The 19889-nt window shown below is 36.5% G+C and overlaps 2 protein-coding genes across 3 annotated transcripts in view; one reads left to right on the forward strand and one right to left on the reverse strand.

Annotated features, from left to right (window-relative positions):
* Positions 1-759: 759 nt before the first annotated feature.
* LOC121424029 (EF-hand domain-containing family member B-like) lies at positions 760-11099 on the reverse strand. The gene is given in 10 exon segments (XM_041619606.1): positions 760-2068; positions 2671-2852; positions 3310-3652; positions 4068-4157; positions 4159-4375; positions 5757-5997; positions 6554-6734; positions 7000-7143; positions 8384-8443; positions 10517-11099. Coding segments are annotated over 10 exon segments (1782 nt in total). The 5' UTR covers positions 10649-11099; the 3' UTR covers positions 760-1876.
* Positions 11100-11377: 278 nt separating this feature from the next.
* LOC121424059 (ras-related protein Rab-5B-like) overlaps positions 11378-19889 on the forward strand; it is a 32583-nt gene continuing 24071 nt past the window's right edge. Inside the window, exons 1-2 of one of the 2 annotated variants that reach the window (XM_041619646.1) lie at positions 11378-11490; positions 17086-17453. In XM_041619646.1, the coding sequence (XP_041475580.1) occupies positions 17294-17453 (160 nt within the window). In that variant the 5' untranslated portion in view covers positions 11378-11490; positions 17086-17293. Of the gene's footprint in view, positions 11518-17085; positions 17454-19889 lie in introns of both variants that reach the window. The other variant, XM_041619650.1, reaches the window with a different exon arrangement.

The raw sequence follows: 19889 nt of genomic DNA on the forward strand, positions 1-19889 counted from the left end.
TAAGTACAGAAATTTACATGACTGCATTATCATGATTTCAAAATTGCATAGATTGAAATATAGATGATATTCGGTGGATTAGTTTGAATACTATCAAGGCACACACTAGTAAATAGATTAATCATACAAATGAGTGTGGACGGATTATACTTCATAAACAGCTTGACAAAGGCAGCTTGTTCTAGTACATACTGGAATGATTCAGACTTAAAGGACAAGTCCCCCCCAACAAAAAATTGATTTGAATAAAAAGAGAAAAATCCAACAAACATAACACAATTTAATCAAAATCGGATGTAAAACAAGAAAGTTATGGCATTTAAAAGTTTTGCTTAATTTCATAAAACAGTTATATGCACATCCTGATCGGTATGCAAATGAGGAGACTGATGACATCATCCACTCACTATTTCTTTTGTATTTTATTATATAAAATATGAAATATTTTAATTTTCTCTTGATCGTCAAGTGAAACAATGATTTATTCCCCCCTGAACATGTCAAATAAGCATTGTTCAATACTATATGGTTCAGTCAAGTCGTTCCTTATTGTCAAATCTGTTACAAAGTGAAATATTATATTATTAAAACTATAAAGAACAAAAGAAATAGTGAGTGAGGGACATCATCGACAGTCTCATTTGCATGTCACCGAGTTGTGCATATCAATGTTTTGTGAAAAATAAACCAAACTTTAAAATGTCATAACTCTCTTATTTTACATCAGATTTTGATAAAATTTTCAGTGTTATGCTAGTTTGATTTTTCTTTATTCAAATCTACATTTTTCTGGGGTGGACATGACCTTTCAATATTTAAATAATGAATTTGAAAATCCCCATACATTGTGTCCCAACATCAATGATGAAACTGAAATATCTTATTGAAGCAAAATGATTTACTTGTATAGGCACCAAGTCAATTTATGTATTCAAACATGGCTAGATCTGCACCAATGGATAAACACATGTATATACAGACACATAGATTTGTAAACAGTAGTAGGGTGAAAATACTGCAGAACACTTGTAATAGTGCATAGAATGGTGGAATTAGAAAATTACTTTTCAAAATCTAATTCTACAAGCACATCTGCTTAATCAAGGCACATACATATAGTAGTTCACTTTTAGAAATAATGAAGTATACTGGAAGAAATAGTGGAAATAATGATCAGCATTCAGCAGGTTGGTGTTCTCTGCAAGTCCTAATATATGATACATATCACTAATAACTCATTTCTTCAAAGTTTCCTTTCTTACTATATGAACCCCACCTAATAATCAAGATTGTATGAAACAAATTGACAAAATGAAATATTGATGATAAAAAAGATGGGTGGAGTGATGTGCACTTGCATAGATTAAGTACAATTAATCATGAAGAAGACTGGTTTGTACATTTGTATATCAAATAGAGCATTGTAATGTGTACATAATAATCAAATGTACACATCTAATTCAGGTGAATAATTCCTAGCTAAAAATGACTTTTATTTTATTCCATCAATTTCTTTATATTTGAGTCTGGAGAGCTCAAATGACATCAGAATTATTGTAAAATTTTATCTTCCCCACATGACAAATCTGTGGTAAAATAATCTCCTTTCCCCCCAAAATATATGCAAAATGTTGATTTCCTTGTGAAATTTGAATCTTGGCACATGACTTGAAATGGAGTAATGCACAAGCCAAATAAATAGGTCACTGGTTCAGCACTTGAAGAATGGACACAGTTCATATCAATATGAAAGATTCTGCAGTAAACTTTCTCATCTTTGCAATATTTGTGGTAGTTCAAATTTGTGACATCCATCACTTATATTTTTCCTCATGACCATTAAATGAGTTCTGAGGTGGCTAGATGGGAATGTGGCTTAAACCAGTTCTGGTCTTCCTAGCGTCTGAGCTTCATCAGTTAGTTGCAAGGCTTGGACCTCATCTAAGACATTCCTAAAGCTTTCCACACTGACCTGACCTCCATCACTCCTTGAAGATGCTACCATCCATAGCTTCTGGAATGTCTCTGGATCCATCTCAACACCAATGTCGGAAAAAATTCCTTTGATCTGTTTGGACAGTTTAAAAAGTTTAAAAACAGAATACTCTTATTTCTCTACTAAAAATCAATGTAGTTTGATGGTAGTATAACATCACAAAGCCTGCAGAAACAATCAGATTGAAATCAGGCTAATTCTGAATACATAACACAATCAGGCGAGTGTTACAACTTACAAGTAACTCAGTAAAGTTTCTTGTGTTTGTACCAAACCAGTAAACATAGCCTTGACTGCAGAATTCATGATACATAACCTTTGAAATTAAGCAACATGCATATATGTATCGACACTTTCAAACATGATCTGCTATGAAAGTTGTGAAAGTGATATATATGAAGTATGAAGTACACGCTTTTGCTAGCTTTTGCCAGAGGTAAAAGAAAAATACATTTGGACTTTGAAATAATGTTAGGATCTACGAAATAAACTTTAATTTCCATTTGACTCTCTACATTAAAGTACCAGTGAAAATAACTAGTTGTAAGAACCTACACAAGACCATAATTAGCAACCACTTCTTGATATTTCAGGAAGGGTTTGGGACACCCAGGTAAAATTCTTAAGATTCCAGAAGTAATGAGATGACTTCCCTTTTTTTATGAGTTACTTACTTGTTCTGGTTCTCTTGGCTGGAAAAAGTCCTTCTCATAGATACCCTTATTACTGTACATAGATGGATTGATAAGACCATATGCATCAGATTCATCACCATAATTCTTTGTGTCACTGATTCGTTTTGTTCTTGGAGCTGCGATATCGCTTCGGACGGTTGGTACACCATAAGTTCTGTAACCTTTTTTATAGAAAGGAAAAAAGATAAAAAGGTCATTTTCATTGCAAATTTCTACAGTATTATTAACCTATTTCTTATTCAATGCAGTGAGGAGTCATGTCAGAAATAATTTTCTCCAGGTTTGATCATGCCTTACCAGCCAGAATACAGTCTTCCATTAATAGATAGATTTTGGGAACTTGAAAAAATAAAAAAAACATGGATTTTCATATTTCATACAGCTTAAATATCTCATCTACATTGAGATAAATAACAATCGGAAACAGGATTAGCACGTTAAACTTTCTCATTTTCCCATCCAAAATAGCCAACTCCTCATGCACAGGAAGCCACAACGTCATGCACTACTTTGCAATATTAGCAACTCACATCATGATCAACAAGGAAAACTCAAGACAGAGTGCCTCTTTGAGAATGATAAAAATACAAACGATAAAAAGGTTATCAGTGAGATTACCTTTCGTGGAGACTCCACCGACCACAGCATTGATCATCTGAGCAGAGGTTCTATGACCACCAATGGCTTGGTCTATCTGCTTCTTCATTCTTTCAGGTGTTCCTTCCTTTGTTCCCTCTGCTTCATCTTTCACAGTAGCAGATGCAGGGTTGGTTAGTCTCTCTCCTTCGTTCATCTTGTCCTTCCAGTTGAGGAAGTTCGCGAATTCGTTGTAATCGATGCAGCCGTCTGAGTTGGCATCGCAGTAGAGAATGAGCTGCTCTAAGAGCTCTGGTTCTATGGGAAGACTGAACTGATCACAGCAGAGCCGTAACTCATTGATGTCTACCTTGCCGTCACCATTCTGGTCAAGGATAAATTACAAAAAAACAAACTTCTATCAAACAAGATAATAGATCTTGTTTGCATTACATAACATTTCTTACAAGTGCAATAGGCTACTTGTTGGTGGATCCACAAATTGAGTATAACTTAATTAATTCAATGTTCCAAATTCTCATATTCAATATTCTGAGTCCTTGATTACAAGGGGATAGTTTTTGTTTTACCCTATATTTATCAGGTCACCTCTCTGGTATTCTGCAAGTCATATACAGACTGTGAGATACAATTAAATGCTGCCAAACTCTGATAATTTAGCAACTGAGATAAGAATAAATTTGTATCTGATCTTACACATTCTTTGATGGAAAGTAAAAGAGAATGAGGAGGAGGAAGGGAGGTAGGAAAGCAATAACATTTTCTTAAACCAAGCGTACCTTGTCATAATGATTAAATGCAGCCTGCAGGTTGTTAAAATTGTGATAGTTGGCTTTCTTAAGCTGTTGTCTGATGGCGGCTACAAGTCCCCCTTTCTCTGTCTTTCCCCCTGAGATAGCTACCAGGGTACCTTCCATGCATAAGATCCCCTGCTCCATATTCATCAGGTTTGATCAGGATACCAAAGGAGTGGTCAGGAGGAACTGTCAGGGTATCTTTGATGGGGTCATGGACCTGTCCAAGCTGAGGCTGGGTACGCTCCCTGAAGTCATCAACGCGTTTGGATACGATCTTGGTGCCTTTATCCCTGTATGATGATCAAAGTTGTAAATGGTTACAAACTTTGAATGTAACAAAATAAGCCAATCTAAATTGATCATTGACCCTAAAAGGCCCCCCCCCCCCTCAACACTTTGCAATTTTCAAAACCCACAAAGATAGAGCTGCAAAATTTTATGACTGTTTTTGCACAAGTATTGCGCAACTTTTGAGACCAAATTTGCAACGTACGGGTAAGTGTCGCAATGCCACATGACTTTTTCTGAGACAATGTCATGCCAAAAAATGGCTTTATTTATACTTTGTGTACAAAGTCTACGGGAGATCATAAATATGTGATTATTTTTCATTCTAATTGTTCTGCTTAATTAATTTATGGTTTGAATTCAATTGCAAAATGGTCTGCAATAATTTCTATTGAAAAAAAAAAGAAAAACAAAGAAATACATAAGAAATTCTAAAAAAAAAAGAAATACACAAGGAAAAATTTGGCATTTGGCATTTCCCAATTTATTTGGGGGAAACTTTTAAAAAAGACTACAAATGACATCTGAGAAAAAAAATAAAACTTGGAAGTGAAATTGGATGTTTAACTAGGCAAGTAATGCTTTTCACAAATAAATTTGCATTTTCTATTCCGAATAAATTATCCCAAAAAATATTTTATAGTTTTTTTTAAACTGACTTGTAGTTTCTGTGGTAAAGAATGTGTGTGCCAAATTTTTACGCAATCGCGCAAATGGTGGCCGAGATTAGAAGGGGAGGCCATCATGCCCCCCCCTCAATACATCTCAAATAGCCCTGTCATTTTAAGGTTACTATGCACAAAATTTTGTTTAAAAATTCAAGTTCACTGATTTACATTGAAAATTTTATGCATCCTACAGTCAACCAATTAGTCACTCTCGATAACATACCCAGGGGCAGATCCAGTTAAGTTTCATTAATAGGAGCGGCTGCAAAACTAATTTGATTTACACTTTCCCGTCACGGCTGCCAACTTCCGATTTTTTTTTTTAATTTAGATTTTTTTCTCAAAATTTTAATTTTTAGAAACAAGATGGCATCTTCTTTCATTTTCCTGAAATAAATATTACAATGAATGTTATCAAAACAATCATAGGGGTGACAAGACATATGCTATTTTCATAGTCAGTTGTTCCGGCTTTAATTTCTCTGAAGACAAATGTTTAATGTTGTGATAGGGTTTGGGTTCTGAATGGTATAAAGATTAGTATTAGTTTACATTGTAGCATCAGATTTGAGGTGAAGTTTATATTTTGCTTTGTATGTAGCTCTTATGTATGTATATATATATATATATATATATGATCAACTGTTGCAAGGCAAATGTCATGGACTCATAATCACTATTCTTTAGTTATGGACATCATTGATCTAGAACTTACAACTGATCATTTCGCAGCCATTTCAAAGTTTGAGAGACGTTCTTGCCATCATTGTCGTGTGGAGTGGGGATGCCAAATAATCCATCTTTGGGGTACTGTGACCAGTCATAATCCCTGTCAACTGGCTCTCCAACATGAAAGTTATGATGTGTTTTCCTGTAGAGGTCACGACCTTCTTCACTCTCGACATAAACTTGCTGGTATGTCTTCGATGGACTCACAAGCTCTCCAGCCGAACAATCTAATGGTAAAAACAAGATTACTTCATAAAATATCCATAAAAGAGAGAAATAACAACATCCTGTAAGATCCTATTTCAACTGAGGTTGCATGTTACACCAACAAAATGAACACCTTCATTAGAACACCCCCCCTATTTCATTTCAGCTGAACTGATTAATGCTTTAAACAAAAGAACAAGACTTAATTATCAAAATCAAACGCCATTCCACTGATGGAAACAACTAATTTCTAGGTATACTTTTGCTCGCTGATATTAAAACAAGAGTATTTAAACAACTATTTGCAAATAATTATCTAAATCTCATCATTTAAGAAAAGTAAATCTTAGTGATTTCATAAAAAAAAAAGAAATGGTGAAACTTTAAAAAAAAATTAACCAGTCAAAGTGCAGAAACCTAACTCAATGTTTAATTTGCTTGATGAATTTAAACATGACAAATGAAAGCACTACATAGCACATACAAGCCAAGGTATGTATGTCTATTCCTTTGTGACTAAGTAAATATACTAATTTCATCTGATAAAACAAGTTTGATAATTGTGCATTCATTTACCAAAGATATTTGGAGTGCCAAATGTTTTCTCAAGAGGGTTCATGTCCTTGGGAAGGCCAGGCCTCTGATCATGTGATGAGCCAAGAGGTGCTTTCTGCTTACTGGCATACTGAGATTCTTTCTTGTCAGCAAGCCGTTGCTCAAAAAGCGTCTTTGGTTTGGGGTTGACAACTTCTCCAGCCTGAAAAAAAAATAAACACAATTATAGATTTAAAACCACTATAATACTCAGTAATATATATCAAAGGCTATCTAGAAGAGAACAATACATAAAAAATCTCACTATTTAACAAATTAAGTTGTTTAAGAAAAAGCTGAAATAACAGGTGAAATGAAATGCTATAAAGCACCCCCAATGTGAGGTGTACAAGAAGGTGGTTTACACACATAACTATCAAGTATGGCAACAAGCAACTATGGGTTAATCAAATATTCCTTTCACATACCTTTAATGAACCTGTAGTAATAACACCATGAGATACAGGAGAGGCAACGTCAGGGTCATCTGCTTTCCCATAGAAAACTCTCCTGACTTGGGGCTCAGGTCGTGTTGTGTTGCGGAATTTCTTAACAAGTGGTGGAGTAAGAACCTACAGAAGTAAGAAAGAATATAAATGGCAGTCAACATGTGACTGTTATAAGCCATGATTTGTGGTTTTTTGCTGCAGTGAGCAAAAGCATTGTCCACTGCATTCCATAGGGAACATAAGGAGCGCCAAAACTGTAAAAAGACAAACTTTGTGTCTTTTGCTTGGACTCCAGAGCCAGAGATGGTGGCACAGTCAAAGCTTATGGACTAGTTCTTGACTGGATTAGAATAACTAGACCCATATCAAATTTGGGGTTCTCGGGTGCCTGATTCAAAATTGGCAAGGTTACCCGGACACAGAAATACCTAAAATAAAAAATCTTAGACCGTTGTGATAGAATGATTGATGGTAATATATTCACATTCCATAAACACTTGCCTGAGTTACATGTGTCTGAGACATAGGGCTCAATATTTACCTTTATTCAGATTCATCATATCTAGCGAAGCAAGGGCCCACTCTCTAATACAGGAAAACCAGAGGGCCAAAACTCATCCTCAAACATTAAAAAGAAAGAACTATTCTACTGGACTATGAGGTCTAAAAGGGTCTCCCCGCGAATTACACAAGGGACAATTTCCTGTTATAGCCCTGTAAATACCAAGGTCATAAATAGACCACTTAATTTTGAAAATTTTACCAGAACTTAGGGTCTTCAACCTAAATAGATTCTTTTCAGAGCATTGTTGCTTGAACCTGATGTATCCATATTAACAGAGATTTTTGTTTTTGCTTTACAGGACAAATGTGTTATTATGCCAAACCGCCATTAAATCCACCAGACCAAGTAATTATTTGGTCAATTTTCTTGTTTCTATTGTTGAAATTCACTACTGTGAGGTCTAATTTTAATGGAATAAAAGCTCCTGTTATCATGTTATTAACCTCTGCCAATTAGAAATATGCTTATGGTAGGTTATAAACCCAGGATTGAAATCAGTCATTTCAATTAGTGTTTGGAATTTATAGTGGAGCAACTGACATGGAATCAATAATATACAGTTGCTGTTTTTATCTGGACAGCTTGTTTGTCAAGACAAGATGGCAGTTTCAGGAACTTTGTGAGCAATATTTCATGAACTGATTGAAAGTAATGTGAGACAATATATCCCAATACATAGACTTTCACAATTGCTACTATTTGATACATTTAGGGTCTATATCTAGAAAACCACAATCCAAAATGATGATTATATATATTTATCAGTCTGTACATTGGACTCCCATCCTAGATACTTACCCTTGGAATATTCATACAATCTCTCGTTGTCTCTCCTTCCATTGTTATGAGTTTTCCTGCCTGAAAAAAAAAACACATCATACTTACTGTATTGCTCAGATAATATCACATAAATACTTAAAACATATGCATAAAAAAACTTTACTAAACTTAGGTCTAGCCTCTATTTACTTAGTTTTATTGACATGAAATAGAATAATACTTTAGCAATATGATATAGAAACTACTTTGAAAATCTACCCAACTCGTACATGTGTAATATGGTAATCCAAAGACAAAAAAGAAGGCTTCAAAAATATTTAAGTGTCTTGAAAAACTTATATCACCAACAGAAAGAGCGACTTAAAAGTACCCAGAATAGTAATTTTCTTGAAGGCTAGGTCTCTATACTTTGTAAAAAAAAAAACTCATTCACTTTGCACACGATTCAGGGATTATGATGAGAAAGGCTGCATTTTGAGGCCGTCACATGAAATGCCCTTAATTCATTATTTTCCACCATTTTGAGTCAGATTTTTTTATGAATACCTATGTATTGCATACTAAAGTTCATGCTCATTGCGTATCTTCTTTTACTAGAATCGCGCAGATACGCGGGTGCGCAGACTTGGGAGACCGCGCAGACATGGGGGGGGGGGGACCATAATCCATGAATTGGTTTTTGAGAAATAACCAAATGAATTTGGAATGAAATTCCACCAAATGCTCCCAATAGGCTCTGTAGTATAATTTGTCATAACACACACACAGCTGAAACACACGACCACACACAGAGTGCAGATATTTTGTGTGCAGTTTTGCATTGCCATTGGGCTTTCTGGAGTAGGGGGGGGGGAAGGGTATTTTGAAATTAATTCTGACACTTGATTCTAAAGAAAAGGTGAAAAATGAGTATTTCCATTGGATTTGCCAATATCAATACTACGAAAACCCGCTAGTTTACAAAAATATGGTATGGTACATTTATTTACGAAATACGAGACTTTGAACTTCCTTTTCTAATGCCACATCGAAATTAGTGTAGTAGCCAAATGTAAACTGAGTAGATAATTTGGAGCATTTTCTTCTCTTTAATTTGATACCAAAATCATTAAATTTGGATTTTTTATAACAATACAGGATCATATGTCAGAAATGCGTTAAACTTTGATTTTTGCCTCAAAACCATGACCATTTTTGGCTGTGTAAATGCAGTGAAAAGGGCGAATTTTTTTACTGCGTGCAGTCACCCTATTAAAAAGCCAGGGGTGGTATTCTGAGATCCATATTATCTCAGATAAAATATTTTATCTCTGTTAAAATCAGTGAGATAAAATACCCTTAAAATCTCTCCGAATTGGTATTCTGAGAACCATTTTATCTTCATTTTATCTCTGTAAGACACACCTATTTTTTAATCCATATCCAATTAGAAACGCGCTATTATAGCTCTCTCATATCACTCAACCAATTAAAATCCATTCCGCCAGGAGGTGTGGCAAAGGGGTGAGATTGCGTCAATTTATTGACTTCAAATACGCTTGCACTATACGCTTACGCGTCTTTACGGAGATTTCTTTTTAACAAAAAGGACAATACTCTCATCTTTTTTCGAAGTCTTTATCGCATCTTTTCAAGCATCATTTCAAAGACAATATTAGTCAAGAAAAGTCTTATGAAATACTCTCTGATTGTACAGGAACAACGTTAAGGTGTTATTCTCAATAAATATATAATTTTTCTTCATTTTTATGTCACCATTTGGGGTTAATTCACCTATAAATATTGGTGAAATCAACGTCGCAGAGATAAAATAGCCTCTACCCTTTTTTAAATTTTTTCTTCAAAGTAACAACTAACATGGGCACAAGCACATCATCTGTGTTGCAATGGCCAGATACGCGATAGGTATGTGTACGCAGGCATTGTTCTGTTGCGTATCATCTGTAGATACGCAAGATAAAACCTAAAATTTTATCTGAGCGATAAAATCTCATCTCAGAATACCAATTTCATTTTAAGAGATAAAATAAAATATTTTAAAGATAAAATGACCTCAGAATACCACCCCAGGTCACACTAAAAAATCCTCAGTGGGCAATGCCAGCCCAGCAGCACTGCAATATAGAGGAGCTAGGAGGAGAGAATACTCACCGCAGTCATGTCAGGGTTTCTGTCTTTGAATTTTCCAGTATTGCTAGCAGTTACTGCCTCACTTTCTTGCGAACTTGGAGGCGTTTGTCGAAGAATGCCGCCATTTGAATGTGGAGTAGCAACAGTGGCCATTTTATTGAAAATACCCTTTAATCACACTTTAAGGTGTGATCTCTACTTGTAAGACTGGTGAGGTCGTAGAGCCAAAACTTAGTCAGGCCAGCAGGCTTGATTCGATGATTGATCTGCTAGCTGCTCTAACACAACACAAGCGGCCAACGGCACACTGACCGAAAGAGCGCACCCCCGAAGTCCAGGCGTGGATAATCTTCAAACTGCGGTGCGATCGAAAGCACTCCTAATCATTAACAAATTTCCAAATTTATATTTTGGGGTTGTAATTTTAAATTTTCAATGCACAAAAAAGAAAATAATAAACAATGAGACCTATATTTTGAACAAATTTATATTTTTCGCTTAAACTAATTCAAAACGAAGTTTCTAAACCATGTATACAAGTAACAACATCAAAAGTCGCAGTTCTAACGTTAGCTGGTACTACAGGGGTCGCTATCGAAGCAATCTGCACCATATTTATTTTGGTATAATGTTGCCAAGGCTCTTTCATAAATATTTGTCTTTAATAAAAAAAAATATATAAATTATGATCAAAAATTAATATAAAAAACTATTTAAATAATATCATCATGATAATAAATTATTTAAAAATGTATATTTTAGGCATTTATATTTATCATTAGCATAAATATTGACACATATAATACACTAAGGAATATTAAAAATACATAACATCTCGTTTATATGACACATTATTTTCTCGTAAATCCCGTGAAACCTCGTGATATGACGTAATGCAGGTGGGGTTTCACGATTGCGCACAAGGGCTTACATCTTCCTGTTGAGATAAAAATATCATAGCAAGACCCCAAAACAACCCAAATATTCGACGTTTGGTAAGAAAATTTGATAATTCATACGAGGTAATGCATTGTGAAATAATGAAAATTTTTGAAAATGTTAATATGATCAGTGTGTAACTAATATAAACGCAAATAAAGTACTATGACTTAGGGGGTGTCGCCGATTCGTCTAACTTTTGCCATAGGCTTTTGTACATGGGAATTCGTACGCCGAGAAATAACTGTTGACGTTCATCGACCCGGCAGGACCGGGTGCGCGCCGGCGGGGCCGGGCCGGGGGTCACGAACAGGTCTGGTACTGGACCAGACGTGTTCGTTGCACGGCTAATTGTAGCTATGCAATGCAGTGCTGCGCGATTGTTAAGATATGCTCAAAATTAATGGTTGGCAGAGCTGTAACGTAACTAGGTACTGTTAAGTGTTATCTACTACCCTGTGAGTGTGTGTGATTTTGACATAATTCATGTTTTGTGAAAATGTGTGAGATGAGGCCACCTGTCAATCCGTGATGTCATATCATAATCGCATGCAAAGGAAAATTATCATATGCACATGAAACATCACACATTATTCGGGATTTCACATTCTGCTATGACACTTCCTGAATCAATTATCCCTTCCGTGACTTCTTCAGTCATGTCAGTCCTTGAATTGATCATGATGACTCGATGTTTCTTTTAAAAAAATAGGTATATTTTCTTGATCTTCAGTGAAGATTTCACGGAGATAAAAATTGATGAGCGACGAAAGCAATTATTGGCCAAAAGAGGGTGCGCGACTTACATTCATGGGAATGACTAGGCACCTACACAATTTTACATGCAAATAGACGCAAGGCATTACGCGAAGTCCGTGAAGTGTCCAATCTTTTCATTGTAGATCTATAGTATAGACTTTGTTATACCTAGCCAGGAGGCTTTTAGAGAGTAAAAATCATTTACTAACGTAAGCTTACTCTCCACGAAGCCAGGTCTTCCTTCCTATATACATGTACTTGCACAGAGGGCCCCAAAACCTGAAACTTTCTACTTCTGAAAGATATAGCCCTAAATCATGTACATGGATTACAACTTCATTTTCGACATTTCTACACTATTGATTTTATTGTTTTTTAAAGAATTCATCAAAAAAATGAGAAAAATATTATGAAAAGATGGAAGAGACTTGCCCGATGTTTACGCCGCCATCTTGTTTCCTATTGTTCTGCTCCCACGTTACGAACGCATGTGTTGCGTAACTTGGGGGAAGAACAATAGGAAACAAGATGGCGGCGTAAACGTCGGTGCATTTCCTATTCTTCTCCCACGTTACGAACGCATGTGTTGCTTAACTTGGGGGAAGAACAATAGGAAACAAGATGGCGGCGTAAGCATCGGTGCAAGTCTCTTCCCTCTTTTCATAATATTTTTCTTTTTTTTGTGATAAATTCTTTTTTTTAAAATAAAATCGATAGTGTAGAAATGTCGGAAATGAAGTTGTAATCCATGTACATGATTTAGGGCTAGATCTTTCAGAAGGAAAGTAGAAATCTCGGGGGTGAAAGTTTCAGGTTTTAGGGCCCTCTGTGCAGGTGAATAGGAAGGAAGACCTGGCTTCGTTGAGAGTAAGCTTACGTTAGTAAATGATTTTTACTTTCTAGAAGCCTCCTGGCTAGGTATACCATATTATTGACATTCGTTAAAGCTTGTACTGCTAGTTTCGTTCCAGGCACGTATATTTTTTTCAATTTTTTTTAAAGCCTGAGTCGAATCGATTTTAAAATCGGTGTTCGATCGATGACATCGATTGAACATCGGTGCAGATTTTGCAAAATCGGTGCATGAAAAAAATAATTTAAAAAATACGTCTGCCGGCCGATTCGTTTGGTTCACACAATCAATCAGCAAAATATCAGTAATGTCCAACTTGACTACTACTTACTTGATTTCTATTGCCCCCAAAATGAAACCGATCGTGTAATTATGATGCCTATTCACCATTAATTTGAAGTTTATTTCGATCATAGTTTGAGTCTTACTCGTCTGCTCATGCCGAGATAATTTATGCACGATGAATTCATGAATGGAAGTCATGGCCATCGATCGTGCATGCGCAGTACAGTTCTTTAATCAAACCAGAAAATGGCCGGAAATTGACGCGATCAACGTAAAATAATCTTGCTTCATGAACAATATTCATATCATGACCACAGGACATTATTTAATCGTAATATTTAACAATAATTTGCATATGATAATCATTACCGTAAGTAACGGTGTATTAACCGCACCCGTGTATTAACCGCACCCCCAACTTTGGACAAAAAAAAAACTCACATTTACATGCATATTTGAGGTACAAAGAAACAAAATCTAAGTTTTTAAGATTTCAAAGTATCCAAAGAGATTACCGGTATGCAGAAATATGCTGTTCTTGATCAATAATTCATCTACAAATGTTAGAAAGAAAGAACAGTCCCGACAATATTGGCAAATTACACACTCGCTCACCTCACAGTCACAGTGTACACACACAGCACTGCCATTACATTGCAAACTATGATACAGTACAAGTCATGCAAGTACATCTTATCAAATTATGATCTGTGTCTTTCCTAGCATAGGAGGAAGAAACATTCACATTTCTTGCATCACAATCTCACAATCACTTTCAGAAATTTGATGTCTTAGCATGAATTTTGGATACGGGATTATAGGAAGGTTCAAGAAACAAAGAAATTGACATTTTTTCCAGTTGTTTTTTACGGATTCGTGCCATCTCTCTCGTGCGTGGTTTACGTGGTATCTTATGCAAAGCAAACAAAAAGAAAAGAAAAGCAAAAGCAAACAGGAAGGAAAAAAAAGAAGCTGGCGCGAAACGGGATTTTGAATAGCGCCAGCTTAAGTCGCACTATAACCACATTACAACGCAATCTCTAAGAGCTCACTCAACTCTCGCTCAGCGGTGACAAAATATTACCGAGTATGCTTGGCGTCTCTTTTAAATTAGCCAGGGAACTTCACTACTTTGAATCGAGAATAAAGTCAAAATTAGTGTCATGAAGGTGGGTGCGTTTGTTATGGACAACATTTAATTAATATTGCAATAATCGCTTCCTATTACCCGCGGCTCATACCCCTGTAAACGACATTGCCTGGGCGGCTACGCCCGGCCACTCGATGTGTTGTGAACTGGCAGACATCGTACATGTACGGGAGGGGTTACGGCGGGCTGGCTCAGACCCGTCACCGTGTATAAACCGCACACCCGACTTTTGCTTCTATCCCGCCGAGAAAAAGGTGCGGTTAATACACCGTTACGGTAATATGAATTTAGAGCTTGATGTGAAACGTATTTAGTTTCGATTTTCAATGGCGGACATCTCATGACGATCGACTTGAGTGCACTTGTCTAAAACAAATAATTATCATGTCAGGATTGATTCTCAAACATGATCTACATGCAAAAACTCTTTTCAAGATCGTAATATCACCATATAATAACATTTTACATGACAAAACAGAGAAAATTGCGTTTGATATTTTTTTCCCATCAATTTGAAGCTAGTTTGTGCCCAACTTTGGGCTCTGATTTCAGGGATGGAAAATATGTCATACGTCATCGAATACGCATGCGCATTGTGTGCTTCCTTTCTCGGAGCTCGGAGGAGACGTCCAGAGATGGAATAACAATAAAAATAATTCCAGTATTAATTCTTCCATATGAACTTAACATACTTTGCAGACATCGTCAATATTCTTAGTATGACCATAAAATCTTGTTAAATCATAATAATTTATATGAATTTAGGGCTCGATTCGAAACATTCGTTTTTATTTCCATTGCATGCTCTTGTGTCTAAAAAAACTGGATTGTCATTATCAGGATTAATTCCCGAACATCGTCACAACTCATATTCCACAATCTATCCTCACAATCGTTATATCAGCATTGAATAACAATTCAAATGACCATCCAGAGAAAATTACGTATTTATTCCCATAAATTTATTTGGAGCTCATTTTGGATCCAACTACACAATCTCAAGCAAGTTACAGTGCTCTCCGTTGGTTGCACTTGTTTGCTGGCGCTGACAAGCCCCAAGCACCCCTTTTTGTTGGAGAGTGAGTGTGCGGGGCTGCGGACGGGGCTGATGAATGCGAGTCTGGACTGCGAATGCTAGTTGACCGAAAATCATTCGGATCGACTCTGCGTGATTCATGTCTTTATTATTGTTTCATTTTAAACTTATATGTTGTCATCTGCAAATATCATTGTTGAAGATATTTTAGGAAGAATTCTGCATTGGTCCCCGGCCTTTTTTGTGTTTTGTGATCATGGAAAATACAAACGAACTTTGCTCTGTCATCTGCTTGTGCAACGCTCACCCGGCCAACGCCAGCGCACACACCGTCAGTGCATGCATAGTGCATCGACGCGACGCGGCCGGAGCAAAAAAAAAGCCAACTTTTCCCCGCCTTCAATATTCGATGCATCGATGTTCGATCGAATTAAAGCTGTCGAACACCGGTTTTCAAAATAATCGATATGACTCAGGCTTATTTATTAGTTATCGTTTTAAATTAATTACAAAAAAGTGTTATCATCGCCAATAATAATCTTGAATTATGTTTTTGAATGTATTTCATTTATTGGTGCCCATAATTAGGAAATTAATCATAAGAATTTAGACACAGTTATAAAATTACCGAGGAGCTGAATCAAGGTTGTGAAATTTATTAGCGCCACCAACGGGCTTCCTGGTATTTCCATAAAAGAGACAAGCGAAGTCACTTTCCAGGCCGAGGTAGGCGAAATTTGCTCTTTTTGAACGATTATTATTTCCAAATTAAATTTTTTATTTTTTAATGTATTGCTTCTTACTGGAAAGAGCCCCGGTGAGTAGCGAGAAGGAGTTTCGGCAAATATTCTGGTACCTGCTTGTGTAGGCTTCCACTGCAAGGGCAAATTTAAAGACGTTTCAAAACTAAATCGTGTTCAATGTCACATTGGCGATGCTGAAGGTTGTTTAATTTGAGCTGATCGCGCTTACAAAAGCATCATTTTCGATGTTTAAATTTTCCTTCCAATAATGATTTAAAAGACATTTACTCTTATGGCTGAGAATGAAGGACATTGAACAGACCTTTTGTTTCTCATATTGCGTTTTGTAATCACGTGTTCAATCATTTGGAAACTCACCCTTATGAGGGAGACAGACGGATCAGTCATACATTGTACATGCATGAAAAATGAAATAAATAGTTTTGTGCAATAACATAAGAAAAATGAAAGTAGTGATGTGACATCCTCACCACACCTAATGAATATTCATGACAAAGTGCATATAATTGTTTTCACAAAATATTGCTAAACTTTACAGTTCATCAACTTTGTTATCAGATTTTTATGAATTTCTTAGCATTTTGCCTGATGAATTTTACATTGTTTATTTTGACCTGATAATTGTCAGCCCGGAGTACTCTTTTAAAATACAGAAAACTAGTCTCCCAAACAAGGGACTGTCTCCGAAATTGAATGCCAAAATCATAATTCAAATTCATATACATGTATGTTCTTTGATGTGAACTATAAAGTGAGCTTTGTACATGTATTTTAGCTGACCTCTTTTGTCTATTGTTTCTGCAGGTTTTGTGAAAATCTTGAAGGTTGGAGAGCATAGAGGGTGGTGAAATCTGTTAGTCGTTATCAAAGAACCATATCTTCTGGAGGAAGGAGCCTAGTAGATGTTCCTGGTGTTACCTTCAGCGCTTACATCATTTTTGGTGGAGTCTGCACAACAAGCCCACAGACACTACCTAATTCACTGGATTTTGTCATCTTTTTATGTTGAACAATGGCTAATAGGGGAGGAGCGCAAAGACCTAACGGCACACAGGGCAAGATATGTCAGTTCAAACTGGTGCTTTTGGGAGAGTCTGCAGTTGGAAAGTCAAGTTTAGTGTTACGGTTTGTCAAAGGTCAATTCCATGAGTTCCAAGAAAGCACAATAGGAGGTAAATATTCATTTTGGTTTTTGGGATTTGGAATATTATTATTTTTTATTTGGTAATAAAAGCACAAAATTTCGTACAGGGGTAGAAGAGAGCACATATAGAAGGGTTGGGTTGAGGGAGGAAGATACACCAAATAGATAAAGTGGAGGGAGGGGGTGAGGGTGTTCTCTGTGAATCCGGCCACCTCTGTCAGGGATACCAAGTGTTACAGGTTCGCCGGACTTATTATTATGGTTTGATGTGATGTGTCTTGTTCCGCAGATATGGTGAATTAAATTAATGTCAATGAAAGGTTGAATGTCAATGAACAGGAATGCCACAGTTCTGGCATTTTCATTTTTTTACCTCAAGGTCTGGCTGGTCAAGATTTCTTAGGCTGGAGAAAACCAGGGATGCCTTTTTTTCTGGTTTTACTTGGAATTCCGATTTTTTCCCCACCCATTATCCGTCCTATTTCCTGGTTTTAGACTTTTCCTGTTTTCTGTATAGAAAAAAGTTAAAATATCCCTCCTTTCTATCCCCCCTCTCTCGATCGATCGCTCTGTATGTCGATTGACCGAATGAGAGATGTATACATGTGGGCACCAATCAACGGACATCAGCACTTACATTAAATTACCTCTCCAAACCATCATGGTCGACCGGACACCGTCTGCCATAGTGTTGTTATCTAGAAAAAAAATCCCAGTCCGAAACCGTCCTGGCAACTTCAAAATTTCCTTATCGGGATCCCGGCTCGTCCCGAATCCCGAAACGTATCTCCACGCACAAATGCAATCCAAAACTGTGTACCTACATTTCCAGCCTTAAATACAACACTACGCACTGGCGGTGCACCAGACAGTCAAAGTGTGCATGCCACCACCGCAAATTGTAAACATTCACTCAAAACGTGGGGAAAATAATGATGAGACAGTCAAAGCGTGCCACCACCGCAAACTGTAAACATTGATGACCACTGACATGACCCGAATTATGTTTGAGTCGATCCAGCTGCTGATCTGACAGTCCAATAACACACGTGTCGGTGCCACTGATCTGTGGTCGGTGCGCACGTGGTTGACAGTTATAAGCAAATTGCGTAATGTCTTGTCAGTGCGCCTGTGGCCCTAGCTAGCCCGGAATATGGATTAACTTTCGATCAAGAAAACATTATTTGAATAGATACTCAGACTATTCACAGTAAAAAAAATATTTTGAACAACTATTTAAATATTAAGAAACATTGTTTAAGCCAGTCAATATACAACTATTTTTTAAACTATTAAACCAATAGAAATTTTTTAAAACTTTAAACAGTTTGTTTTTAAATATTTTTTGCAATTTCCAACGATATCATTTAAAACTGTTAATATCATTGGAAATTTGTTTGATGCATTTAACAACATATTTTTACAACATATAGGGTATGATATGACTTTCAAAACAATGTTGTTTCAAAGTTTAAACAACGCCACTTTAAACATCGCCAATTCTAACAGCGTTTTGGTACAATTTTATAATTTAAGTCGAAATATATCTAGGAGAAATGATTTGACCGACTGGTTTGCAATTGTAAACATCAAGTCAACACTATCAACCATTGACTGCTGCCGATGACAGATGGTCCCCAGTCGTGAACGACCAAGCACTTCCTGTAATCCCCCCCCCTTCTCTCTCTCTCCCGGCTCTAACCAGCTGAAACATGGTGCGCATTCGTCTAGTTGTTATTTGCAAACCTTTTCGCAAAAAATACCCCAACAAATACAATCATCACAAAATTAATGTCGACTTTTTTTAAATGACTAAATTTGCAAATACTCATAGATCATCATCGTCAATTGTTAGTAAATTATTTCATGATAAATTCACTAGTCCATACATATCGTAGCAGATTCAACTCGAAAGTATGGGGTAAATGAATGACTCAGTAAAACGAACTGAGGCAATAGAGGTCTGCACATGAGACTATACAGTAGACGATTGTCTGCGTAGATCTCTCGGAGCCGTGTGCAAAGCTAGATTGCGTGCATGCTCATGCGATCGACGAGTAGCTATGTAATTGCGTAATATTTCGAGGTGCATGTGCACACAGCCAGTTGAAACTAAATTGTTCTCTCGTATTTCATAAGTACAATCGCAAACTGTAAACATTGATGACCACTGACATGACCCGAATTATGTTTGAGTCGATCCAGCTGCTGATCTGACAGTCCAATAACACACGTGTCGGTGCCACTGATCTGTGGTCGGTGCGCACGTGGTTGACAGTTATAAGCAAATTGCGTAATGTCTTGTCAGTGCGCCTGTGGCCCTAGCTAGCCCGGAATATGGATTAACTTTCGATCAAGAAAACATTATTTGAATAGATACTCAGACTATTCACAGTAAAAAAATATTTTGAACAATTATTTAAATATTAAGAAACAGTGTTTAAGCCAGTCAATATACAACTAT

Source organism: Lytechinus variegatus, chromosome 1, assembly GCF_018143015.1.
Source record: "Lytechinus variegatus isolate NC3 chromosome 1, Lvar_3.0, whole genome shotgun sequence".
Taxonomy (NCBI): domain Eukaryota; kingdom Metazoa; phylum Echinodermata; class Echinoidea; order Temnopleuroida; family Toxopneustidae; genus Lytechinus; species Lytechinus variegatus.